The sequence below is a fragment of the Anarhichas minor genome, unplaced genomic scaffold (assembly GCF_050575085.1).
Source record: "Anarhichas minor isolate MPS153535 unplaced genomic scaffold, ASM5057508v1 ptg000082l, whole genome shotgun sequence".
In the NCBI taxonomy this organism is placed as follows: domain Eukaryota; kingdom Metazoa; phylum Chordata; class Actinopteri; order Perciformes; family Anarhichadidae; genus Anarhichas; species Anarhichas minor.
Genome location: NW_027466528.1, coordinates 738,356 through 765,482, shown reverse-complemented (window position 1 = coordinate 765,482; position 27,127 = coordinate 738,356). Strand labels below are relative to the sequence as shown.

Below are 27,127 nucleotides of genomic sequence, written 5' to 3'. Positions count from 1 at the left end.
TAAATGGTGCAGATTGATATATTTTATGAACATTTACATTAAAAATCGTCTTAACATTTACATTCCCCTCTTTCTTTTACGGCTGCAGCACAAAACAGCCTAATGTTGTTTGTTCTTTAAAAACAACCACAACAACCTAGAAGTAATTACTCTACAAGCTTAAAAAAACAACACATTTTTTCACATACACTCTGTTGAAGCTTGAGTTTCCGAGCAGCGCCTGAAGGCAGCAGGATCGCAGAGCGGCTGTGCGCGGTGGATGAGGGAGATTATCCTCCTTCACGGAGACTCCGCGTCAACACGGATCCAAACTAGCAGGAGGTGCTTCGTTGACACAAAATGGGAAACGCCGACACCAAACTCCACTTCAGGAAAGCGGTGATTCAACTCACGACCAAGACTCAGGTCTGTTATTCACAATGAGACTCTGTAGAAACACAGAAACGTGCGCAGAGCGCGTCGGTTTGTGCGTTCGTGGTTTTAAATCGAGCCTGTGGAGATAAAGTTGGAGCGACAGATGGTAGCCTGAACTGCTCTGAATATTACACGAAGTGGAGAGGAAAACATACAAAACACTGCAGTCAGTTAATAAATGAGGATTATCACTCAAAATACAAATAAACTAATGAAATATTGATATTTCTCTCAATATTTGAGCTGTTTGAGAGACTGGAAACACTCAGTTTGGCCGTTTGGATCATCTGAGTCCTTCATATTCTTGTTTATTTTATAAAATCATTAAATAACTTGAACATGTAACACGTGAATAGAAACATTGAATTAGTTTTCCTGCAGGCTTCAGAGACGTGTTTACCTGGCAGGTGTATTTAAGGTGGAACAAACATGAAGTGGAATTTACTCTACAGTCACTGCTCTCCAGACTGTCTCAACATTTCGATTAATCGTTTTATTCATTTTTTAAGATAAACATTAAATCATTTGTATGCGATACTTGAATATCTTTTATTTTCTGGACAAAACAAGACAATTAAAGACAATGAATCGAGAAAATAACTGGCAGACTAACTGGTAATGAAAAGAATCATTAGCTGCTGCCTCAAAGCAAAGTGTTGTTTAGTGTATGAGCCATTTATGTGCAGATTTTAATATCTGATTTGAAGAGTAAACATTAACTACTGCTGTCACATAAATGTAGTTCAGTGAGAAGTACAATAGTTCCCTCTGAGAAGGACAGAACTTAAAAATGTTACTTAAAATACAGTTCTTGAGTAGACGTCCACAGGGTAAGAGAATATGTGACCTAATAAAACAATACAAATTAGGGAGTAATACATTACGGTTAATAATTTAAGAAGGTTTCAAAATAACACAACAAAGACATGATGAGATCATACACGAATGATTAAGAAAGTAATATCATGTTCTGATTTAGGAACAAGACACACAGACGTTGTAGTTGTTAAGCCTCTTTTTGTTGTTGGTTAGCATCTCTCTGTAGTTCTGTCTCTCTGTAGTCGTTATGTGTCTCTTTGCAGTCGTTATGTGTCTCTTTGTAGTCGTTATGTGTCTCTTTGTAGTCGTTATGTGTCTCTTTGTAGTCGTTATGTGTCTCTTTGTAGTCATGTTGTGCCTCATCATGTTGTGTCTCGTTGTAGTTGTTTTGTGTCTTTGTGGTCATTTTGAGTTTGACATTTCGTAGGCGAAGGTCAGTGGGGCCCCTGACGCTTTGGGCCCCTGGGCCTGGTAGGCCTGTTCAGTAATTCATTCAGAAACATATCTGCTCTGCTCTTGTGGAGGTTGTTGCACAGTGATGTTGTGGTTGCTGTGATCTGAGGTCAACTTAATCGCACACACACACATATTTATTTATATATATATATATATATATATATATATATATATATATATATATATATATATATATATATATATATATATATATATATATATATATATATATATATATATATATATATACAGACGTACTGTGTGCCCTCCTGCAGCCCGTAGAAGCCACAGACGATGCCTTCTGGGATCAGTTCTGGGCCGACACCTGCACCAACGTCCAGGACGTCTTCGCTCTGGTGCCGGCCGCTGAGATCAGAGCTGTCAGAGAGGAGTCTCCGTCCAACCTGGCAACCCTCTGCTACAAGGTAACCTTTATTCATGAGGGTGGGTCGGCCTGTGGGATGTGGTGTCTCCACCCTGGAGACGGTCAGAGCCAAAGGAATGCTGCTGTTTGTTGTTCCCACACTTTAAACGTCACACATCTTAGTGTATCTAAAGGTCAAGGGTTATTTGAGAAAAGCTGATTTTAGTTTGTAGATCTGAACTACAATAACTGATGAGAAAGTTCCTGGTTTCAGTCATAAAGTTTCCCGTTTCAGACTTTTATATTTGGGCAAAGTTCTTGTACAGCTGATTGTGTATCAGGGGAATAGGGTACAAAATAGATACCACCATGAAAGTTCCCCAGTTGATTTCCTACATTATTTTATGTATTACAAGTTTTCTGAAATGTTTAAATATCCTTTGTCTGTACGTTCAATATGAAGCAACAGTCAGGAGGGGGTTAGCTTACCTTAGCATAAAGACTGGAAACGGCTAATAGAATAGAAGAATTGAAAGCCTTTATTTTCGTCATCATAAATGTGTAGACGTCTGACTTGAAAGCATCAGTTGAAGTGGTCTTCTGGTTCTCCCCTCAGGCTGTGGAGCGGTTGGTTCAGGGTGCGGACTCCGGCTGCCGCTCAGAGAAAGAGCGTCAGGTTCTCCTGAACTGCACCCGGCTGCTCACGCGCATCCTGCCCTACATCTTCGAGGACGCCGACTGGAGAGGCTTCTTCTGGTCCACGGTGCCGGGAGCCGGCAGATCCGGGGTACGACTCTTGACACCAGATCTCTGTTACAGTCTTTAGTTTAACATTATAGTATTTAGTGTATAGTGAGTGAGAAGCTACGACGCTTTAAACTGCATCAGAGGATGTTTATGTTCGTTAATTATTTCACATTGAAGCTGGTGAACGAGTGAACGGTAATAGGAAAGGAATGCATTGAGGAAGGAATAACTCCCCGTTTCTTCAAGTTAAAGTATAAACCAACGTGTGTGTGTGTGTGTGTGTGTGTGTGTGTGTGTGTGTGTGTGTGTGTGTGTGTGTGTGTGTGTGTGTGTGTGTGTGTGTGTGTGTGTGTGTGTGTGTGTGTGTGTGTGTGTGTGTGTGTGTGTGTGTGTGTGTGTGTGTGTATTGTATTTACTGAAAGACCTCGAGGCTGTCTCTTTCTTCTCTAGTCTCATGAACTCTTAAGTTGACAGCAAGTCATTTAAAGAGCTATTTTCATGTTTAATGTGAAAACAAAGTGGCTAATTACGTCACCATCTTGACGCATCTTTTAGCAAAACAAAGGAAACATTTAAGACCAAAATCACAAAAACAACATTTTTACTCCACCCAAAGGTTTAAACTGAATAAAAACATTATGGGGATTAAAACTCACAGTGACGATGCTAACATGCTGATGTTTAGCACCGTCTTAGTTTAGCCGTTAGCATGCTAACATTTGCTGACTGGCACTAAAAAGTAAAACACAGTAAAGCTAAGGATTATGGGAATGTTAGTTTTGCAAGTAATTGGTCATGAACCAAAGTATCGCACGATGATTCAACATTTGACCAGCTGGTGGCGCTAGAGGAAAAGTCAGATTATCACTAAAGTCTGTGGGATTCAACCTCTGGGGATCATGAATGTCTGAACTGAATGTCAAATTAATCCCTTGAAATAGGAGTTGAGATATTTATGAAGTGGTGGAGTGACCGACTGAGCCACACCGCAGTGACTCAATGTCCTCTCACTAGCCTTTTCCAGAGCTTTCAATCGTCTTCTGACTGTGAGATGCTGTTAAAAGTTCAGGAAAGACTATAAAGTTAGTAAGTGGACTTTGATGAGTACATGTGTGTTTATATATCTAAATATATATACTTTTTATTTTTTTGGCAAAGTTGCGTTCATGGAGCAACTACAATGTTAGCAATGTTAGCACACATTGAGCCAAACTCCATTCAGAAAACAATCATTTAAAAGTTGTTTGCTTGTTGCCTTGTTGACAGACCTGACAAAAGCACAAATTCAGACTTTTTACAAATCAGAATCATCATGTAGTTATTTCGGCATCTGTTCATTTTGGGGTTCATACATCTTCGTAAACCAGCCGACGTGTGGTCTGCTTTAAACTGTGAATACAGCTCGTTGAGCTTCACAGAGCGTCTCGAGATGATGTCATTAACCAAGTTGGCTCGACGGTTGGTTTTCCGACTTGTCTGGGACTTCTGTTGAATAGTGGTTATTTAAATAAAAAGGCTTTATTTCTGTCTTTATCTTTGGTTGTTTTTAAATACACGTCGTATGAAATGTAGGACAGCAGACAGTTCGTAGAGTTTAATCTGTCAGCAGGATTTTAAGGCCCTTTGAGATTAGCTGCTCTGATAATCCACCAGCGGTGAGAAGTGATGGTGATTCTCAGAGCAGAAACTGTCAAATGAGACCTCTGCTGTCGAGGTCACTGTCCCAAAACCTCCCTCCTCTCTCCCCCCTCGACGGCTGCTGCTTCTCTGGTTACCTGGTCGGCGGTCCAAACACTGCCCATATTGTCGTCCCCCCCCCCTCTGCCTCCTGGCCAGCGGTTGAATTAGAGAGGGATTGAATGTCCCTTAATTAAAGCTTTGGACTGCAGTGAAACGCTGAGCTGCAGCAGATGGAGCAGACTAATGTGTCGTTTGTGGTTAATTCAGTTTGGAAATACTGAAGAAAAGAAACTAAGTAAAACACGACATTTTGATTTAAACCAAACTTTGCATTTTATATTTTGATTGCATCGTGTTTAAAGAAACAGTTTCTCGTCGTGAGTTAGATGAGGAGATCGATACCATTTCAATGTCTGTACGGTACATACGTTTCTGCAGCCAGTTAGCTTAGCTTAGCACAAAGACTGGAAACAGAGGGAACCAGCTAGCCTGTCTACGATCTGAATCCACCTTTAATCTGTACAAACAGGGTGTAAATTGTGTCCTTAATGTCGAATGTGACGTCCACTAACTCGTCTGTTTATCCTCCAGCGTTTGGACGAAGACGCCGATGAAGATGAAGCTCGGCCACTGGCTGAATCGTTGCTGTTGGCCATCGCCGACCTGCTCTTCTGTCCAGAGTTCACGGCTCAGAACCACAAGAAGAGCCCGGTGAGTCCACCGCCCGGCTGCATCACACTGTAGTGCACTGTGTGTGTGTGTGTGTGTGTGTGTGTGTGTGTGTGTGTGGTGGACATTCAGCTGAGGCCTTGGTATCCCACAATGCAGCTGGAGCCAAACGCCTGCATATAGACAGCAAATAAATAAATGATGCAGTTTCTTGAGACGTTAGTGTGAGTATTTAAAAAGACATTTGGATAGAGTTAGCAAGGCTAGCTGTTCCCACCTGCCTCCAGTCTTTATGCTAAGCTAGGCTAATCACAACCTGACTCCAGGTCCTCTGTATGTAACACACGGGCACAAGTTTTGAGCTAGAAGAAAACCAGCTTTCTTCCACTCTGTGTTGACTTTAGTTTTAGCCCTTAAGCTAACAGAGTCAACAACATAAAGTCTCTGTTATTTATTCCCCGTGGCGTTCGGTGCCACTTAGCGCCGTTATCTCCTTCACACAACCTTCTCAGGCGGTAGCTGGAGTTAATGAGTTACTCCACATGAGGCGGACGGACGGAGGGAGGAGTGGCCGTGTTTGTCAACTGGGCTGAGGAGGACATGGTGGACACGGTGAGCAAACATCTGGTGCTGCAGAGGGAGGCGACAGAAATGTGGCTCTGCTTCAGGTCCTATAACTCCTCCGTGATCAGACTACTCCTCAGTCCTCACTCCTCACGTCCATCTGGAGGAAAGGTTTCCGTCTGTGGCGCATGTGTGTACATGGAAACGTGAGATTTGAGCTTTCACTTCCCAGGGTCAGTAAAGGGTCAGTTCACACGAGTTAACAGAGAAAACTTCCCCCTCAGCACGGGCAGATTATATGACAACAGGCCTCCTGGACACCGACATGTAACGGGCCCTCACCCCTCCTACAAAACAACAGCAGCCACAGATTAAACAAGACGTCTAATTGGTAGTTTTGTGTCTGTTTGGAGCTGTTTTGTGTCTCATTGGTCGCTTTGGATCAATTTGTAAACATTTTGTCTCCCTTTCTGGACATTTTGACTCTCTTTCTGGACATATTCTGTCTCTTTAAAGGTGTTTTGCATCGCTTTGTAGATGTTTTAAGTCTCTTTGTAGACGTTTTAAGTCTCTTTGTAGACCTTTTAAGTCTCTTTGTAGTTGTGTTGGTTGTTTTGCATCTCTTTGTAGATGTTTTGGGTCTATGTGGTATATTTTGTTTTATTTGTGAATGTTTTTCGTGTCTTTGTGGTCATATTCTGTCTCTTTTTGGTAGTTTTGTGTCTCTTCGTTTCTGTTTGTGACTTCCCAACAAGAAATGTTGATGAAGGGATGGGTTCAAGGGATGAAGGGATATAAGGATGGGGGTCGAGGGATGAAGGGATGTAAGGATGTTGGCCGAGGGATGAAGGGTAAGGGATGAAAGGGTGCAGGGAAGAAGAAACGAGGAGGGTAGAGAGGGTCGTAGAAAGACGGTTGGGGGAGCGATGGGGGACCGTTGAAGTCCGGCGGCTGGTGGGAACGGGGGGAATGGAGACTGTAGAGCGGGGGCCGTCTCTTCGGAAGCTCTGGTGGTGCAGAGTCCCCCGTTATTCCTGTAATCCTGCAAGAGAGAGAGAGAAAGAGAAACATATAAAAAGACAAAAACGGGGTTGGGGGGGGATGGGAAAACTGATTCGAAGAGGAAGTGAACAGATTCGTTGTGCTTAAATACTTTGTGCGGAGGAAATGATCCGTGTTCGGGGCGTGGTCCCTGTTGTTGAACTAAGTTTATAAAACTCAATTTATGTAACACTGACATTAAAAAAACAAAGTTTGCCCAGTGGGTTCCAACCAGGCCCAAGAGAAACCTAATGTACTGGAGACTTGTGACTAAGGAGTCAGGAGCTGAAATCAGCGAATGAATGCCTCCTGGGTTTGTGTGGTTTTGTGTGGCACGGTGCCCTTTGCTGTCAGTTCACTTATGAAGAACAATGGCAGCACCTCGTCAGGTCTATTCATGACGCTGTAGTTATCGGTGCTGAGGTGTCACATGCAGATACTGTCAGCTTAGTCCACTCGTTGAATCACATGGTGGAAGGAGGTGTGAACACGTCTCTGTTAGACGCTTACCATTAATGTAACTTAAGAATAAATCAATGTGTCTCCAACTGCTGAATAAGAAGTCTGTTCATCAAGATTAACTGTGTTAAATACTTTTGTTTGTTTTGGCCGATGACATTTTGTTCTTAAAGTTTTGTCCTTCAGTGAAATGCATCAGGTGCCTTAAGACAATTTCTTCACTATTTTTATATATATATATATATATATATATATATATATTATAAGCTAATTACAGATTTTGTTACATTTCCGTCATTGATTATTCTGTTATTCTGTTTTTGATGAATCTATAAAATGTCAGAAAATAGTCCAGAAATATACAATTTATAAGTATAGAATATCAGACGGATTAAGGGTTCAGGGCTTTGATGACTTAATACGATTAATCAAGTATTGATCCAAACAGCGTGGACCACAAACAGCCACCGGCACCGCTCAGTCGTCCCCATGACATCGTGTCTTTATCGTTTATCTGCTGCAGGACTCGCTGGAGGACATCCGGTCCATAGACAGCTGTGAGTACATCTGGGAGGCCGGGGTCGGCTTCGCTCATTCGCCTCCTCTCAACTACGTCCACGACCTCAACAGGTGAGGCTTGAAGGTGAAGGTCGAAGAAATGGCTCTGCTTTTACTGTTTGTGTCAGTTTGTCTTGTTAGTGGGATTTTTTTTATTTCATTTCATTTTTTTAATGGAATTTGGTAGAAAAGTGAGCGATCACGGCAGAGCAGATGACCAGTTTGCCATCATGTAGCTGCTTTATCATTAATTAATTAATTAATTAATTAATTATATATATATATATATATATATATATATATATATATATATATATATATATATATATATATATATATATATATATATATATATATATATATATATATATATATATATATATATATATATATATATATATATATATATATATATATACAACCAGAGGAGTCGCCCCCTGGTGGACATTAGAGAGAATGCAGCTTTAAGAGATGAAGCATCAGCTTCACTTTTCAGAACCGGAGATTTTCCTGAGCTAGACTCACAAATGGACTGAGTGATATCAGCTTATTGCAGATATGTTGGCTGGCTACATAACAACAGATGCCAAAGATGCGCTTTAAAGATAAGCACCGGTTATACAGTTTGTCCCCCAGAGAGCTCTGAGAAGTTGACTTTAGTAGAAACTAACTGTGTGTGATATGTAGTAACTTTTCTGGTAACCTCGGTCCGTCCTGTGTTCCTGTTCGTTCAGGACGGAGCTGCTGAAGTTGCTGCTCACCTGTCTGTCTGAGGCCATGTACCTCCCTCCGTCCTCTGAGAAGAGGAACCTCAATCCCTGGGTGTCCTTCTTCTGCTCCTCAGAGAACAGGTAACACGAACATGTGTCCCCAGAATCATCTGTGGCTTCCTTTGGAGATGCTTCCTGAAACATGACATTGTATTTGCATCTTTTACTACAAAGAGCTCTGTGTTTTATCATCATTTTTATGCCTCCATACTGGTGACGGGTGTAGGTGTCCGTCCGTCCTCCATATCTCATGAACACCTGGAGGGAATTTTCCCAAATTTTGCATAAAAGTCCACCTGAACTCGAGCATGACATGATTAGATTTTGGTGGTCAAAGGTCACTGTGATCTCACAAAATGCATTTTTTTTTTGGCCAAACAAAATGATGAAGTGAGGACATTTTGGACCGACATGGATGTAAACTGCAACTTGACTGGTTGGCGGAGGCTTACGACCATGAGTCGGTCATCTAGTTTAGGAGAATATTAACTGTAAATATAAATATTAACCGCAAAATTAAGTTGGCAGTCTTTTCAGGACTGTGGTGGCTGGACAGTGAGAGAACAATGTTAAAATAAAATAAAAAGAGGGCGACAAAAATAAGAATAAATAAGTCCCCAGTGGAAAATTGTTCCCTCTGCTCTTAACCTACACTGTTAAGATATGACCCCCTCCCCTCTGAACACAACTCAGATAACTGTCCATCCGTGACCACTCCTTTCCTATTTCTCCTGCCAGACACGCGCTGCCTCTGTTCACCTCCCTGCTCAACGTGGTGTGCGCCTACGACCCCGTCGGCTACGGCATCCCGTACAACCACCTGCTGTTCTCCGACCACCGGGAGCAGCTGGTGGAGCAGGCGGTCCAGATCCTTATCGTCACCCTGGAGCACGAGGGCGGGTCGGCCGCCAGCGCCGCCCTCCAGGCCCTGGACTCCTCCGCCGTGGAGGAGCAGGAGGTGAGAGGGAGTTCATTATTATTATTATAATGAAATCACAGACGCTTATTCTGCATTTTTAAATCCTCTCTTGTCTATTTTTCAGCCAGCTGGACCTAATAACCTCTTTGTGAATTATCTCTCCAGGATACACAGAGAAGAGGTGAAATAAAGCGAAACTATTCAGCGTTGAATACAGGATGATACTGTCGGACGTTAAAGTGTGTGTTGTGTTTTGTTTGTCAGGACTTGAGCTTCATCCTGAAAGGTCTGGCTCGGCTGATGAACAACCCTCTAGTCCAGACTTACCTGCCTCATTCCACCAAGAAGATCCAGTTCCACCAGGAGCTGCTGATCCTCTTCTGGAAGTTCTGTGACTTCAACAAGGTGTCGAGCTCGGTTTTCCTATGAATAAAAACTCTATGAAACAACGAAGCTACAAGCAATAATACAGAAAAGTCATCTCTCCATCTCTTTAATAGTTTAGTCTGTTAGCAACATTCTGCTGTAGCTTAGCAGTGATGGTCGTGGAGGTTAGCAGAAGCTAAACGTGCTAACATTTAGCATCACAAGCCGAGTGGATATCTCCAACTCTCAGCAAATCACACCAAACAATCTAGATTGATAAATAGCACTACAGGTTATTTTAATTTTTTATTTTGGGCTGAACTGTCCGGTAAAACAAACCATGTTTATATTCTATAAACTCAAATAAATGCTTATTAAGTTTGTGTTTTTGTGTGTTTTTAGAAGTTCCTGTTCTTCGTGCTGAAGAGCAGCGACGTGTTGGACGTGCTGGTTCCCATCCTCTTCAGCCTGAACGATGCCCGAGCAGATCAGTGTGAGTCATAGCGGATTGATTATAATCCTGTTTTGTGCACTGCACATTGAGACGTTAACTAACACAAAAGCATGTTTTTTGTCTGTGCGTCTGCAGCTCGTGTGGGCCTCATGCACATCGGCGTGTTCATCCTCCTGCTGCTGAGCGGAGAGAGAAACTTCGGCGTTCGTCTGAACAAACCGTACGCTCTCCGTGTCCCGATGGACATCCCCGTCTTCACGGGAACCCACGCCGACCTGCTCGTGTTGGTGACGTGACATTTATATTTTAGATTCTTTCTTAAAAAACCTGAAAGAATGAGTGGACTTCTGATGTTGTTCTGATATTTCCTGTTAATATCCCCCCCCCCCTTGTATTTTCTTATATTCTGTGAATGAATCCATAACTCTTAATATTCCTTTTATGTTTAAGATCTTCCACAAGATCATCACCTGTGGAAACCAGCGGCTGCAGCCTCTGTTTGACTGCCTTCTCACGATAATAGTGAACAGTGAGTGTCAAAGATATTAATAATAATAACTTTATTTATACAACACATTTAAAAGTTTACAAAGTGCTTTGACAGACAAAGCAGCAAAAGCAAGGCGATGAAAACAATAACAGAAAGCTCAGTGAGACAGTCGATACGATCAAAATAAACTAAGAAATAAATAAAATGAAATGTAAAACATTTAGTAAAATAATTTAGTAAAATCAGCAAATAAAAATAAAACAGAAAAGCGACGACGTCGCATAAAAACCAGTCTGTAAAAATGTTTTTTACGAAGTGTTTTAAAAGAGATTACTGATTCAATGTCAGTTGCAAGATGCAACGTCGCCCCCTTGTGGTTAAATATAAGAGTGTTTTTAAAGCCTCCTGTCCTCCAACAGTCTCTCCTTATCTGAAGAGCCTGTCCATGCTGGCGGCCAACAAGCTGCTCCACCTGCTGGAGGCCTTCTCCACGCCCTGGTTCCTCTTCTCCTCCCCACAGAACCACCACCTGGTCTTCTTCCTGCTGGAGGTCTTCAACAACATCATCCAGTATCAGTTCGATGGTGAGAAACACGAGACGAGGTGAAGTCAAAATAAACACCTGTGATGGTGCCGGTCCAACTGAAATCTCCCCTCACAGGTAACTGCAACCTGGTGTACGCCATCATCAGGAAGCGTAACGTCTTCCACCAGCTGGCCAACCTGCCGTCCGACGCGGCGTCCGTTCAGAGTGCGCTGCAGAGGAAGAAGAAGTCTGGGATTTCTAGGAGCAACTCGACGGAGTCCAGGGACAGCTCCAGACCTGCAGGTCCTGCTGAGCCTGGAACACTTAAAGCCAGTTTAGAGGCCACTCCAGGTACCAGTCTGCATACACTAAAGATCTGCTTCGACTGAGCGAGCATGAACGGAGGCGTTTTGATGTTTGATTTAAGTAAAATAAAAATGTATTTTAAAATGTTTTGTGTTCTTGCATACATTTATTAATATTGTTTTCACTTGAATTACTTTAATTAGAACAATGATTATAATTCATTATAAAAGATTATAATTTATTACAACTGTGAGAATTATGAGTCAGTGAGTGACCAGCAATTATGAAGTATTATGATGCTTATAAGTCATTATAAAACGCTTTATAATGTATTTTTATTCTTGTTAGAAAGCATTATAAGTATTTATGAATAGAGTGCTTATGATTATACAGAGCTATAGTAGATTATAATTATGTTTATAATGTATTTTAGACATCTGTTAGCTACAGCTGTAACGTACAACCTTATCAGAGCCACCTCTCAAGTCTGCATGAGGCAGCGGTTTTCATGACAAATTCTTCCCTGCAACATAAAAAGAAGTCTTCTCTTGCGTTCCGTTAGTACTCGATAAGATAACGGAGAAGTCCCAGGTGAGCGTGGACGGCACCATGGTCACTGTGTCTCACCCTGACTCCCCACAGACGCCTGCCGACTGCAGCGCTGTGGCTGCAGCCAGTGACACGGAGTCCAACTCAGAGAGAGACCACGAGGTAAGACGGCCCTCACGCCTGTCTCACTCTCTGCTTCTGTCTGCAGGTAAAGTGACTCCCACATGCTTTTATTTTGAAAGGTCTTCCACACAGAGTCAGAGGCGGCGAGGAGTCGGTTCTCGAGCGTGTCGTCATCGGCAGCCTGGAGCGCCAACACAGACTGGGTGAGTAGAAGTCTTTTTATCCTCCCTTCTGTATTTACTCCTCATCTCTTGGTCGCTCCTCCATCGTGCTGCTCGTGTTCTCAGGTGTTGTCATGGAAAGCCAAACTCCCTCTACAGACCATCATGCGGCTGTTACAAGTGCTGGTCCCTCAGGTGGAGAAGATTTGCATCGACAAGTAAGAAGTGATGCGTCTTTTATTCCAAAATCTTTGTTCAGGGGTAAATGGTAGATTACAGTTTCCTTTGGTCTTGTGACCACAAATAATATAATGTTACTGTGAGGAACTATTAACTGGTTATGAAACAGTCTCCGGTTAATACTGATGCCTCTATATGACATTCATAAGTAAACAAGACCACTATGAAGAACTTTTAATATCATGGTGGTTCTGGTGGTCCCTGTGGACTAAAGCGGTAGTGTTTCTGAGCACCAGACTCTCTTTAGAAAACCTCTCATGTTACTGCAGCAGGCTCTGATAGTCTGCCCCTCTCAGTCCTGGTTCTGGTTCTCCCGTTGCCTCCCTTCCCTCCAGCGGGTCCAGCAATACGTCCTGGGTCTCCAGCAGCGTGGTGTCGGTGTTGGCTCAGAGAGGAGAAGCTGGACCACGGTGGACCGGTCTCTGCTGGAGGATCTGGGTCTGTCCACGCTGGACCGGTCTCTGCTGGAGTCTGAGCTGAAGGAGGTTCTGGTGAACCTGCATGAGTTCATCTGGTTTCACCAGAATCCAACCCGGTGGCTCCGATGACGAGCATCAAGAATAACTCTATAGAAACAGACCATCTTCTCTCTGATGGTCTCTTTACTGATGGAGGTCAGATAGAGGATCAGGACTATACTGAGTCTGGTTCAGAACCAGTTAGAAGTTCCTCACAGGAACTTTAAGATAATATTGATTTGTGCAGCTTTATTCATTCAGATTAACTGTTGTTGTTGTTGTTGTCCTCAGGGGTTTGACAGACGAGTCAGAAATCCTGAAGTTCCTTCAGCACGGCACGCTCGTCGGCCTGCTGCCCGTCCCTCATCCCATCCTCATCAGGAAGTACCAGGCCAACGCCGGCACGGCCATGTGGTTCCGCACCTACATGTGGGGCGTCATCTACTTACGGTAAACACACCGAGCACCAGCAACCGGTTTATTTTACGTGTTGTATTACGGAAACTAAAAGCAGTCTGATAGATGTATTTTCAAACTGGTCCTCTCTTGCCGTAGCAACGTGGATCCTCCAATCTGGTACGACACGGACATCCGGCTCTTTGAGATCCAGAGGATTTAGAGCGGCTGTTGAAGGTGTCTGGTTCACTTTGTTCTCTTCACAAACTCAACAACAACAACATCTGCTGTTTTTTTCTTCTTCACTGAACTGTGACCGGAGGAACATTTCACCGTTTTCTGGTGTTTATTTAAAGAAAACAAGCAGCGAAGATCTTGTACTTGATTCGTCCTGACAACTGTCAGGGTTCAGACAAAAACAAATGTCTAAATGTGTCAAAGCACTTACTACTGTGCATCACATACAGCCTGTATTATGAGCAATGCCAAATGGTCATTAAATTTGACATAATCATGAAATGAAGTGATGTTTATTGAACATTAATTTATTCACCGAACTGTGAAATACATTTCTGTTGCTTTGTGCACAGAAGCAACAGGAAACAGACAAACTGCATTTAACAAATATTATTGTATGCTGTACCACTAAAATATATAAGTGGACGTGGTCTCCATGACTTCACCCGTTGGTTTGTGGACCACAGTTTGGAAGCCTCGAGATCGGCATCATGGCCGAGCCCATCTTGGTTTTTGGCAGTAACCATCTTGGATATTCGACCAGAAGTGACACGAGAAGGAATGAATATTTGAATAAAACATTTTTAGGCTACCAAAATGTTACAATTAACTTTCATGAAATGAAAACAAACTGAAAGGGTTAAAGTTGTAAAACAAAAACATGGACAACTCCCTAAAGCATCCCCTGCTTTATGGTCTGTTTGACTCTAAATGGACCATAATGTACTAAATGAACATCATGCTGTATTGAAGAAGACTTGAAACTAGAGATTGAGACCATAAACTCATGTTTACAATGTTTACTGAGGTAATAAATCAAGAGAGAAGTAGAGTCATTTTCTCATAGACTTCTATACAACCAGAGGAGTCGCCCCCTGGTGGACACTAGAGAGAATGCAGCTTTAACACACTAAGCTTCACCTTTTAGAACCGGAGGTTGACGCCTCATTGTAACAAACAGCCTCAGAGGAATCTCCTCACACTGTATAAACCAAATCATTTATGTTTTTCCCCCCCAAACATTTTTCATATCATCTACTTTAACAGTCATGTAGTCGGGCCTCCGCTGGTGTCACGCAGAGATGAGCAGCTCCATTAAAGCTCCCACTGAGTGCATCCTGTAGAAGACGCTGAGCGGCTGACCCAAGTTCACCAGAACAAACCAAGCCGAGAAGCCGAAGAACTGTTTCCCGAGTCCGTTCTCAAACTGAGGATGGACTCCGAACGCAGGGATGACCCACAGCTGCAGTAAGAGGGAACATGGGTGGATTACGAGTGCAGAAAGAAGCTTGTATTGCTGCATGAATCACATAATAAACACAGGATATTACCATGACGTTAGACAGGATGAGGAAAGCACAGATTTCTTGTATCGCTCTTTTGGTCCAGGGTTTTTTCCCATCATGCTCTATGGCAGCAGCTGGCGCGTTCCCATCCAGCAGTGAAATATTCGTCTTCCTCTCTTCTTGTATTGGGACTGCAACCTTTTTCTTAAGCTGTGGGGCAGTTTATCATTCACACACATAAAAACCTTTTTAATGACTGACTTCTTGCTCCAGTTTATAAAAACATCCATGTGACCTGCAGGTACCTTGAATATGCTGCTCCGCTGCCTCTCTTTCTTCTTGGCGAGCAGGCTCGGGTGCCTGTGGAGGCCCTCGATGATGAAGATGTTCTGGAGGATGAGCTCCAGGAGGCTGAGGAGGGAGTAGGACAGGTCCAGGTCCCCCAGGGGCCCGCTGGTCCCCACCGCCAGGGCCGCCACCAGGGAGAAGTAGGACAGGGCGAGCTGGCCCAGAGCCGCCGCCACCAGGAGCGTCACGTCCAGGCTACGGGTCGGGTTGTGTCCCGCCTCGCTCGCCCTCCTCTCCAGCCTGTGGACCAGCATCCCCACCAGGCAGCACAGGGACATGACGGGCATGACGGCCAAATGGTAGCCGTAGAAGACGAGGAAGGCGGTGGCGCGAAGCCGCTGCCGGCTCACCCAGACCTGGTAGAGGATGAAGACGGCCACTCCCGCCATGAGCGCCAGGGCGCCGAACACGAGGCCGTACACGACGCCGCCTTGGTACACGACGCGGAGGGTCAGCTTCTGGGTGGCGTGGTGGCCGTGACCCGGACTCATCCGGCGGCCCACGTTCTTCCACATCACGTAGACCATGCAGCCGGCCATCAGGTTGAACTCCATGTTGAAGGGGTAAAGGATCTCGAAGCCTTTCCTGAAGGTGAGGCAGGCTGCACTCGCAGCGCACTGACAGAAGGTCGAGTTCATGATTCCTGGAGGCAGGAAACAAAATAACGAGTAGATATCACCGTGAAACTTCACCAGTTCATTACTGACATTAAGACTATTTATTGTATTACAAGTTTTCTGAAATGCTATGTTTAAATATGCAAATAAGGCATTATCTAATGGTAACTTTTGGTGAATTGATTACCTGCTACATCAGAGTTTTGTGCTTCAGAGGAGTTTGTGTTGCTGAAATCGAGCCCGTCTTCTTTTTCTAACTCGATCTCCTCGTGGATCGAGTCCTCGGTCACCGCATTCAGCCACAGCAGCAGGTCAGCTGACAGGATCAGCATCAACCCGGACCTGCAGCCCAAATACACACATGAAACACAACAAACACTTAAATTACACACAGCGGAAGCTATAAATGACAATATGTTCATATGTGGAACATGTATTAAAGATGTGTAAGATGCACCTGGTGATGATCTTGTGTCTGTGGATGCAGTCTTTGGAGTGAGCCCACAGTAAATACGACTGCAGAAGAAAAGTAAACAGTTATTCAATAAGAGCATTTCTGAGTTGAATTTAAAGATTCATTTATTTTATAATGCAATGTCTAAATGCTGCAGAAAAAAGGTTGAAATTAGTGCAACAGAGACAATTAATGAGCCTAAACGTGTTGGAGTCAAAGCTCTTTTATTTTTTGGGTTATGAACAGAAGTGCTGATTTTACATCTAATAAACTTTAAATATAACTCGTCTGCCAGCTCTCACGTTATTAACTGATATAGTTTTAGTTAATGAAGGTTTATTGAAGCCATCTGTCCCTCAATTTTGCAAATTATTAATGAAATTGTAAGCATTAAATTCAACAATTTGTAAACATGACGACACCTGAGCCAAATCCACCCACCGATGAAGACCAACATGGAGTTATGTTGTTGCACAGATCTTTAGTTCAGTTGAAGAAGTGATTGTAGAGATTATGGGCTTATTAAGGCATTTAAAAGATTATTTTAAGGGACGTTTGTTTGCTTTTGATTCTGCTTTAGAAGCTCTTATTCTTCTAGACAATTTAACATCTGCTTTTTGTCTTTGTAATTTTGTATTTTTGTGTTAATCAAAGTAGATCTAAAATGATAAATGTACCTTTTTCACATTCCTCCTTATAAATGTAGATCTTGTGACCAGTTATGTTTTTTTCTATTTTTGTGCAACTGCATCATCAAATAACTGCAGTTTATGGGCAGAGACGTTTATCACAGTTTCCATTTCTTCTCAAAGTTCTTTGTCTCCACTTATAGCAGCCTTGGTCCACTTATTCCTACATGTTGAGACCGACCAGTTTAATAAAAGCTTCACAAGAGTTCAAGTATCATCAAATGTTGCTCAACGTCTTCCTTCTGTTTTCTTGCTCTTGTTCCATAAAGTAAAGAACATAAATCTCGTTACCTGCAGTGCGAGAAAAGGCGCCTCGATGAACGGAGCGAGCACCGTAGCAGCAGGTTTGCACTCCCTCATGCTGATCAAATACCCGACCCTGAAGACACACAGCAGCAGGCTGAAGGCGGCGAACAGCATGAGGACCACTGGACCAGAGGAGAGGAAGTACATCAGTACACGGTCCAAAACTCTTCGTATCTAAGTCAGAAAACACAGGAGCTCACCGGTGACGGCGAGTCCCCCGGCGTGGTGGTCTTTATGTGGGCAGATGCCGGGCTGCTTCCTGGCCCACAGCAGGTACCACAGCATCCAGATCAAACTGACCCCCATGAGCAGCAGCATGAACACCTGGGGCTCCTGGTGCTTCAGGCCCTCGGGGTTGAAGGCCTGGCCGGCCACCAGCGCCGCTCCCAGCAGCACCACGTTCAGACCCATCAGACCGGAGATCAGACGCCTCCCACTGGGGGCCCAAACCGACCCCGGATCCAGCTCCGGGTCCTGGATCTGATGGTCTGAGCTGTGAACTGGTTCGACACTTCCGGGTGTTGTCCCCCGGGAGGAATCGGCCTCTGTGACTCCAGGATCTGGATTCATATTTTTTGATTTCTTCTAAAACTCTTTAAATCCTCCTTCGTCTCGTTTCCATTCAGTCTTCAGGGTTTTCTCTCACTACTTTACGCGGAACCCTGCAGCTCAACATGTGGAGGCTTGTGTCATAAAGGTGCAAGTTCTCATTCTGATCCGCCTCCGCACACCACGTGTGGCCACGATCCAGTGCATAAATATACCGACACACCTTTCTCAGGGAAACCAACAGGTATCATGTTTGCTTACGTTGACCTTTGTTTCACCTGCTCTGCCACTTCAACAAAGTTTACTTCATGGACCCAGATGACCTCAGCAGAATCTCCTTTAATCTATAAATATATCTAGATATATATATTTATCTGTCAGTGAGGTCTTTTGTTTATTTGACAGGGACATTGGACATTAATATATTCTCTCTGTAAATTAGTTTTTCATCTGTAGTCCATGGACAGATGTTATAAAGTCCCACTTAAAAACCAGAATATAAGATTGGTAATTACAAGACGGACGGACAGGCGACAGCGGACGGACAGGGGGAAGTCCAGCAGGGACAGATTGAGGACATTAAGGTGCAGTTATGTTCTGACAGAGCTGGTCCTAATGAACCGTTTCTTTAAATGAGCTTTAAATGTATTTGTCCAGTTCAATATTCAACATTCCAGTTTATCTTTCACAGAACATTCAGACTGACTGAAAGCACTTTTCCTGAGTGGGATAGTAAAGTCCACTCTCGCTGCAGCTCCATTTTACTTTGAAAGGGTTTATCAGCTGGGCTCTGGTCCAGGTCTTGTCCCTGTTTGCTTAAAATCGGCTCCAGGAAGTGACTTCTAAATGTACGTCCCTCTTATCACCGCTGTGATTCAAGCAGCTGCTAATAGTTCAGCTGATAACCGGCTTCAACTCAGTTTCAGTCTCACATTTAAAGGATCATTCAGGTTTTGGATGTTTGAGCCCATTTAAAACAAATTTAGTGTATTTTATGTTGCTATGATTTTTGTAATGTTGTGTTTCAGGCCGGCACTGGTTTCTATTCTGTCGACTCATAAAACATGCTTGAGTATTAAAATCCATCAAGTCTGCATTATTTTTGGTGAAAGTTGAAGTGCAGACGTTTCGTTTCAATCTGCACATGAACTGCACTAATGTAACAAATCATTTATATTTATTTTACAAACACACAGAAATGATTGGAAATCAGTGGAACAGTGGGGAAAAGTGTGTGCATAAAAAAATACATAAATAAAAGAGCATAACTTATATAATCATAATATCAATAATCACAATAACAATAATAATAATAATAATAATAATGAAGAGCTGAAACTGTGTATACAGAAGTTTTGCATGTTTTAGTGTATTTACTTAGAATGACATCTCCTGATGCAAACCATGCTGCTGTGTTTACATTTTGAATGTTTGTCTCGGACGTCTGTTGACTTCCACTCATTTAGATTTGTTGTTTGAAAATCTATTAGCAGCGAACATTTCTTTGTTTGACACTAGTTCCATTATAATCGTTGAGTTCTGAGGATTATTTGAGGATCCTTGAGGACGGTCTTTCTGAAAACACATATTTGTTTTTTTAAATGTACCTTTTTAGATAAATATACCTCAAGCAATAAAATGTATTTCTTTATTTTTGGTAATTTGAGAGAACTGACCCTTTAAACGTTGCTTTAGGTAAATGTCAGTCGACCCAAAGATGATGCAAAGTTGCAGCCAACAGAGCACCACGATGTAAATCACTTCATTTGTTTAGTTTTGAATAAGTGTAGCTGACGTGACGTCTGCCTCTGCATCATGCATGACTTTATCTCATCAGACTGATCTGAGTCATAAACATATCAATCAGTGATGCTCGATGATGTCAGAGTCACTTTCTGTTTAACTTTCTGAGTCACTTTAATATCGTTATTGTTTCACATGTTTACCTTTACTGTTATGTTTCAGAGAAAAACAACTTAAATGTGATTGTACTTTACAGTATAATTCTGTAAACCACTATTACAGTAGAGTCTACTTTAACAAAAATCTTATTTAAATCTTATTTTATTTTCAAGTTTTTAAAAACAGTTTTATTTATTTATATACTTTTTTCATTTAATTTTATATTATTTTTCTATTGGCCTACACTATAAAAGGGGGCGGGTCTCATCGTCATAGCCCCGCCCCTACCTGACAATCAGCACGCCGCGTGTTCGTCTCCACTCTTGCAGCCCGGTCGGTCCGTCCGTCCGGACACCCTCCACAGAACCTCCATGGAACCGAACCGAGAGTGAGTGAGCCGGGGCTTATAGCCATGGACGACCGGTACCACCGGGCGGCCCGGGACGGGTACCTGGACGCGCTGAAGGAGGCCACGCGGAAGGAGCTGAACGCACCGGACGAGGACGGGATGACACCGACTCTGTGGGCCTCGTATCACGGGAACCTCGAGACACTGCGGCTCATCGTGGGGAGAGGGTGAGTCACTTCATCCGGTAACACCGCGTCCGGTGAGGGGGAAGTAACCTCTCTATTTTATAATTATATGATAGAGCCTTATTTATTATTTTGATAATTATGTAAATATATGTAAGTTAAAGTTCACTGTAAATAAACAGTGTTATAATAATAATAATAATAATAATAACAATAGAAGAAACCTGTGTCCCGACTTTGCTCCATATTAATATAAATGTATACTATTAATATTAAACTCTAGATTCCTCCAGCTTCACAAAATAAATATATAATTATATAATAGAGCCTTATATTTTATTATATTATATTTGTATTCTATTATTTTGATAGTTAAGTTAAAGTTCAACGTAAACAAGTGGATTCTTCTTATTTCAACCAAAAACCTAAATAAACTTTAAACAAACTATATATTTCTGTGAACAGAGAGTGTTATAATAATAATAATATTATTATTATTATTAATAATAGAAGACACCTGTGTTATTAATATAAAATTATACTGTTTAAACTCTAGAATCCTCCAGCTTCACAACATAAATATATAATATTGTATATTATACCTCAGTGATCTGCTAATATTCACATGAATGATAAAACACAAACATTGTGCCACATGTGTTGCTGCTCCTTCTCTATAATGTAATCAGAGCTGCTGCAGATTAAATGCTTTACATTTGAACAGCCTGATTACAGAGAAAGGTCAGCGTTAATGCAACTCTCTAGTATACAGAGTGATGCATCTGAAGCATGATAACTCTGTGTTTTAATGTCACAGATGTGGCTAAACCATTACAGACCAGAGCGGTGCAGTTATAATGAGATTAGTTCATAGAAGCTTTTGCATGATATGATCTGTGCTCTGAAAGCGTATTTGTAAGATAAAACTGAGATAATGATCAAAGTGTTTAGGAGTAGGTATATGTTCTGGTGAGATAAGTCGTGTCAGAGACGTGTTTTGTTGAAGGTTTAGGAGACAGAGCAGAGGGAGGAGGACGGTATGTCATGGTGCTGGTGCTGGTGGTGACGGGTTTATAGGCAGCAGTAAAGTGGAGGCTAGTTGGGTTTGATGCTGCAGAAACAGGAGAAAGGTCACCGGGATGGATGTTGATGCTTCTTCCTCCTACAACGGATAATATGGAGGACGCAGTGCAGAGAGGATGTGAAGCTATAAAGCTCGCAGCAAAAAGTAAATGAGAACAAGAAGAGGAGCAGGAAAATAACTCACTTTATAGACTGCTTTTTGTGCTGCAAATATTTTCCTACAAAAACATTTTGTTTATTCAACAAAATAAGACAAACTTCTCATGTTGCCAAATGATTTAAATGACTAGATATCTGCTTTTAAGAATACATAAACATTCCAACTTCAGGTACTTGCAGGTCTGGATTACCGACTGGGCGAATTAGGCAACTGTCCCAAAATGAACAGGATTATTTGATTTGCACCACGAAGGCACAAAATCAACTAAAATGAGTCCTTTACTATTACCTAATTAATTAAAGATGAATTAATGACTTGTCTTGTAGAGCTGCGTTTGAAAAATGTAGTATTAAAGACCCTGAGAAGTAGAAATATGCATGTGTAACATTCAATGTTTATGAGTAAATAAGCAACAATCAAAGTTAAATAAATAAACATCCCCAAAAAGAGGATGTGGAAGTCAAAGCTTCATGTGTTAAAGCTGCATTCTCTCTAGTGTCCACCAGGGGGCGACTCCTCTGGTTGTATAGAAGTCTTTGAGAAAATGACTCTACTTCTCTCTTGATTTATTACCTCAGTAAACATTGTAAACATGAGTTTATGATCTCAATCTCTAGTTTCAAGTCTTCTTCAATACAGCATGATGTTCATTTAGTACATTATGGTCCATTTAGAGTCAAACAGACCATAAAGCAGGGGATGCTTTAGGGCGGGGCTACACAGTGATTGACAGGTCTCTACCAGAGACGTATCAGCTCTTAAAAGTTGTTTGGGGAGCAGCAAGTCTGGCCTAAACTAAACATAACATTGTACCAAAGAAAGTACAGAAGTTTGCTACCGAGTCGTGCGTGTTGCTAGTAAACAAGTGTTTGTGTTTCATCTGAGTCAGAGTCAGAGTCGTGTTACTGTGTGATTCCTCCTTCTTGCATTTCTTTCGTTTGAAATATTATCTGCTTAATTACTCTTTCAGCTGACAGGGTACAGAAATATATGCTGCTCTGAGCATTAAAATAAACCGCGTACTTTCTTTGCTCTAATGTCAGAGGAGACATTTGTCTGCAGACAGGAAATCAGGGTTGTTGCTGATAAAGGTTTGGTGGCCGTGAGGCGTGTGGTAACACTGTCTCTGGGTGTCTGCAGAAAAAAGGCTCTTGGTGTGCGGGATAAATAATGCAGAGTCACCTCTGTCATGTTTAACCTGCAGCGCTTCAATTATTGATCAGCGCCCTGGGGCCATGTGGGCGGAGACTAAACAGGAAGAGGAGGGACAACACAGTTCATCATAGTATTCAGACTGTGGTGCATTGTGGGAAAGTCAACATGCAGAGCATTGTGGGTAGTGCTTTTTTGATATCATGTTAATATTCCAAAGATATTATTTCAGTCATTTTAATGACTTACCGGTGCTGTCTCAGCTAATATTACTGCTATTTGACAAGGCTGGAAAAAGACTGCAATTTCACCCATGATGCACTGTTCATTTCCAGTCTGTGAATGAGGATTTAATCTCATATCATGATCATAAATTTTGACTTTAAAAGGTCAAATACAATTTTCTAAATATCCAAAGAGTCGTCTTCAAATTGCTTGTTTTGTCCGACCAACAAGTGAAAAGATATTAAGTTAATAGCGAAATAAAACAGAGATAATTTAAGAAGAAATTGGGTGTCGGTATGGGACATTTCTGCACTACTAATTTGAAGTGTTGAGTTTATTCTCATGTACATTTTACTCACAACCCCAGAGCATGAAGTGAAAACACTCTGTGTGAGACATGGATCAAAATAACCTGATGTTACATTGCCTCACTCAAGTAATGACAAAGACCTAAGGGTCATTTTCACAACACGGGAGATTGACTGACATAGCTGCAGGTCGTGTGAGTCATCTTACTTCCTGAGTTCAGTCGGTAGTGTAAGAGGATCAGCAAAGTGAGGTTGAGTTTCTCAGTGAACTTGGTTTAAGTGTGCAGCGTGAGAGATCTCTGCAGGAAAACAACTGTTTGGTGCAGAAGTTCAAATTAGAAAAAGGGCCATAAATTGAGAGAGCAAGACGTGAAAATAATCCCACACCAAATGTACACATGTGGATAGATGTGTGGACCAGACGGCAACCACCTCAGGTTCTAAAAAAGTGAAGTCAAAGCTTCAGGTGTTAAAGCTGCATTCTCTCTAGTGTCCACCAGGGGGCGACTCCTCTGGTTGTATAGAAGTCTATGAGAAAATGACTCTACTTCTCTCTTGATTTATTACCTCAGTAAACATTGTAAACATGAGTTTATGGTCTCAATCTCTAGTTTCAAGTCTTCTTCAATACAGCATGATGTTCATTTAGTACATTATGGTCCATTTAGAGTCAAACAGACCATAAAGCAGGGGATGCTTTAGGGCGGGGCTACACGGTGATTGACAGGTCTCTCCCACGACATTGTCATTGTTTTTGTTTTCCAACTTTAATCCTTTCACAATGTGTTTTCACTTCATGAAAGTTAATTGTAACATTTTGGTCGCCTAAAAAATCATAAAGTCTGCATTAAATGAATTGGTTAAAACCTGCAGAACGCTGGTTTGGTCCTTACAGATTAGTAACAGAAATCATAATGTATGTGTGAATCCAGTCATGTTAAGATGCAACATGGCGTCTTGTCTTCCAGAGGCGACCCGGACAGGTGTGACATCTGGGGCAACACACCGCTTCACCTGGCAGCTGCCAACGGCCACCACAACTGCCTGTCCTTCCTGGTGGCTTTCGGTGCCAACGTGTGGTGTCTGGACAACGACTACCACACGCCGCTGGACATGGCCGCCACCAAGGGACACATGGACTGCGTTCGCTACCTGGACTCCATCGCTGCCAAGCAGGTCACCCTCAACCCGAAGCTGGTCGGCAAACTCAAGGACCGGGCGTTCCGCGCCGCAGAGCGCCGGATCAAGGACTGCGCGAAGCTCCAGCGGAAGCACCGCGAACACATGGAGAGGAAGTTCATGAAGGAGTCGGCGGCTTTAGACAACTTGGATGCTATCAGCTTTTCTAGCTACACCAGCGGCAGCACACTGAGCCGCAAGTTCAACACCGTCACCTCCAACATGCCATACTCGCAGGTGGTTGTCCTTTGACTTTGTGTTGAAGTACAATATATCTCGTCACAGTTCAGTGTGTGTGAGACACTTTGGCAAACCTCAACGTAGCTGTAGGCGTTGATTGCTAATAAGATAATAGCTTTGTTTGAATAATGAGATGGACACATTTTACTGTCTGATCCAGTATAGATACTATTCACCTTAGTCCAGGATCATATTTCACTTCTTTAGAAAGACAAAGAAACCCTAATTTGCCTGGTGAAGTCAAGTTCTGTTTTGGTCGCAGCAACAGTGATGGTTTAAGTTCATGTGGGTCTACCCATTCATGATCGACATAACTTTTTACTAATTCTTAATGTCTTTATATTCCCCTCAGGCCACCCTGCACTCCACAGCCAAGGGCAAGGCCAAGATACAGAAGAAGCTGGAGAAGAAGAAGCAGGTCGATGGAACGTTCAAGATCTACGAGGAAGGGAGGAAAAGCGTGCGCTCGCTGTCTGGCCTGCAGCTCGGCAACGACGTCATGTTCCTCAAACAGGGCACGTACGCCAACGCCAAGGAGCGGTCGCGCCTCAACATCCGAGACATGTTCCCCTGCGACCACGACAACGGCGACGACACCGTCTCCCGTGCCATGAGCGAGCCGGGCCTCCACGAGGCCGCATATTCGGAGATTAGCGCCGACTCCGGACGCGATTCCCTGTTCACCAGACCCGGGCTCGGCACCATGGTGTTCAGGAGGACCTATTTGAGTGGAGGCATGTTTGGTATCGGGACATGGGATGAAGAGAGCGTCGTGGGGAGTGAACCGGTGGGCCGGGCACCGAATGTTCGTGTACGAGGAAATCTGGCCCGGCACTCGCCCAGCTTCGATGAGGACAGCATCGGCAGCGCCTTGAGCCTGCAGGAAAGAAACCTTCAGGAGTTGCCCTGGGAGGACACGGATGTCGGGTTGGATGAGGACTTTGAGCCAGAGAACAGTCCTCTGGAGACCTTCCTGGCCTCTCAAAGCCTCAGCGAGGTCATGCCCATCTTCAGGAGGGAGAAGATCGACCTGGAGGCTCTGCTGCTTTGTTCGGATCAGGACCTCGCCAGCATTCACATCCCTTTGGGCCCCAGGAAGAAACTTCTGGATGCCTGCAAGAGACGTCTGGACACCATAGATGAACCAGAGGCCATTGAAGACACTGAGCTCTGAAGGTCAGTGTGGAGTAATACACGTTTTGTTTTAAATGGGAGGCACCACACTCTGCTCTCAGATAAACCTTTGTTGTCTATCATAAGCTACTGCTTTTGAATTTGCATATTGTATAGATGATAAAGCTGGGTGTTGTTTAAGACATTACAATGCCAGTACCCTTAAAATGATACTGATACCAACTGAGTACTTCATACGGTACCAACACGGTTCCACCCAACTCCAACCAGAGCACAGATCTACCTGTGTGACCCTTTTTTACTGGCTAAATGGCTCCATCTAGTGGCGACCTGTGATATAGCGAGAGGCCTGAAAGTCATTTTAGTGTCATTACACATTATTGATCAGAATACAGTCATACATGACGTTGTTTTTTTCCCCATTTATTTACAGGATAACATGACACCCTGTACTGTTATTACTCTGCAGTACAGTCAGTGGAGGAAACATGGAGTCAAGGCATCTGACCGGAACTTGGAAAAGACGTAATGAACATTTCATGGGAAAGTTTTGCCACATGTAAAAACACACGAACACTGTCCAATGAATCTTAGCCTGACTTGTTATTGTTGCATACTGTATTGATTCATGTTTTATCAATTCCTGATTGTACTTAACCCTTTGAACATACTGTTTATTATGTCTTCATTGTACAGCTGTCTCACTGTAAACATGTTATTTTACTCCACGGCACATACACAATGGTGACTCTTTAAGATTGGGAATCGCTAACGGACTAACTGCTCTGCAAACACTGATGCAATAGTAAAACACACGATATGGTGGTGCTGTGAGGTTATGTCAGCGTGTGCTAGATAACACTGTTATATCTCACGTTGCTGCGGGGCGTTTGTGGTTTCACTGAAGGTCTGTCTGTCTGTGCACTTGAGAGTATGACATGCATGAATGCTATTTTATTTTAAACTGTTTTTGTATTTGAAGATGTACCCACAACAATAAGTATCTTTTTTATTATAATAAAGTGAAATTATTATTGTTTTGCGTGTGAATATATGTTGATCTAACCAGTCAGTGTGTCTTTCTCTGGCGAATTAGGTGACACTGACCGCCGATTAATTGCTTGTATGAATAAACAAAAAAAGAGCAGCTCAAGGCTGTGGAGGGACGTGAGAGGAGCTGGCGGACGGCCTCGTT

At 42.8% G+C, this 27,127-nt stretch overlaps 3 protein-coding genes across 5 annotated transcripts; 2 read left to right on the top strand and 1 right to left on the bottom strand.

Annotated features, from left to right (window-relative positions):
- The first annotated feature begins 263 nt into the window (after positions 1–263).
- Positions 264–14,048, top strand: hid1b (HID1 domain containing b). 3 transcript variants are annotated; one of them, XM_076081629.1, is made up of 19 exons: positions 264–405; positions 1,965–2,114; positions 2,670–2,840; positions 5,072–5,191; positions 7,737–7,843; positions 8,506–8,622; positions 9,280–9,499; positions 9,585–9,641; positions 9,725–9,865; positions 10,229–10,319; positions 10,416–10,567; positions 10,731–10,809; positions 11,190–11,354; positions 11,432–11,647; positions 12,165–12,313; positions 12,394–12,477; positions 12,562–12,653; positions 13,425–13,583; positions 13,689–14,048. In XM_076081629.1, exons 1-19 carry the CDS (start codon positions 340–342, stop codon positions 13,750–13,752), a joined length of 2,400 nt encoding a protein of 799 aa, XP_075937744.1. In that variant the 5' UTR covers positions 264–339; the 3' UTR covers positions 13,753–14,048. The 3 variants fall into 3 exon arrangements, with proteins under 3 accessions (XP_075937744.1, XP_075937743.1, XP_075937745.1); XM_076081628.1 differs by having other exon boundaries at positions 12,144–12,313; XM_076081630.1 differs by lacking the exon at positions 13,689–14,048 and having other exon boundaries at positions 12,144–12,313; positions 13,011–13,567.
- A 692-nt stretch (positions 14,049–14,740) lies between these two features.
- Positions 14,741–18,036, bottom strand: LOC142938339 (proton channel OTOP3-like). Its single transcript, XM_076081631.1, has 7 exons — positions 17,667–18,036; positions 17,452–17,588; positions 16,475–16,533; positions 16,205–16,359; positions 15,358–16,043; positions 15,098–15,262; positions 14,741–15,009 (listed from the first exon to the last, which is right to left on the bottom strand). The coding sequence occupies exons 1-7, from the start codon at positions 18,034–18,036 to the stop codon at positions 14,839–14,841; spliced, it is 1,743 nt and encodes a 580-aa protein (XP_075937746.1). The 3' UTR covers positions 14,741–14,838.
- A 2,199-nt stretch (positions 18,037–20,235) lies between these two features.
- On the top strand, positions 20,236–26,927 carry ush1gb (Usher syndrome 1Gb (autosomal recessive)). The gene is made up of 4 exons (XM_076081605.1): positions 20,236–20,493; positions 24,348–24,795; positions 25,151–25,974; positions 26,366–26,927. Exons 1-3 carry the CDS (start codon positions 20,330–20,332, stop codon positions 25,970–25,972), a joined length of 1,434 nt encoding a protein of 477 aa, XP_075937720.1. The 5' UTR covers positions 20,236–20,329; the 3' UTR covers positions 25,973–25,974; positions 26,366–26,927.
- The last annotated feature ends 200 nt before the right edge of the window (positions 26,928–27,127 follow it).

What these genes read in the sequence shown, in the direction of transcription:
- ush1gb (XM_076081605.1), top strand. Translation starts at nt 20,330, where the DNA reads ATGGACGACCGGTACCACCGGGCGGCCCGGGACGGGTACCTGGACGCG. An exon ending in CGGCTCATCGTGGGGAGAGG is followed by an intron (nt 20,494 to 24,347) that starts GTGAGTCACTTC and finishes CTTGTCTTCCAG; the next exon opens with AGGCGACCCGGACAGGTGTG. An exon ending in CCAACATGCCATACTCGCAG is followed by an intron (nt 24,796 to 25,150) that starts GTGGTTGTCCTT and finishes TATTCCCCTCAG; the next exon opens with GCCACCCTGCACTCCACAGC.
- hid1b (XM_076081628.1), top strand. Translation starts at nt 340, where the DNA reads ATGGGAAACGCCGACACCAAACTCCACTTCAGGAAAGCGGTGATTCAA. An exon ending in ACGCCGACCTGCTCGTGTTG is followed by an intron (nt 10,568 to 10,730) that starts GTGACGTGACAT and finishes TTTATGTTTAAG; the next exon opens with ATCTTCCACAAGATCATCAC. An exon ending in CAGTTTAGAGGCCACTCCAG is followed by an intron (nt 11,648 to 12,143) that starts GTACCAGTCTGC and finishes CATAAAAAGAAG; the next exon opens with TCTTCTCTTGCGTTCCGTTA.
- LOC142938339 (XM_076081631.1), bottom strand. Translation starts at nt 18,036, where the DNA reads ATGAATCCAGATCCTGGAGTCACAGAGGCCGATTCCTCCCGGGGGACA. An exon ending in CGGGGGACTCGCCGTCACCG is followed by an intron (nt 17,589 to 17,666) that starts GTGAGCTCCTGT and finishes CCTCTGGTCCAG; the next exon opens with TGGTCCTCATGCTGTTCGCC. An exon ending in ACAAAACTCTGATGTAGCAG is followed by an intron (nt 16,044 to 16,204) that starts GTAATCAATTCA and finishes TCCTGCCTCCAG; the next exon opens with GAATCATGAACTCGACCTTC.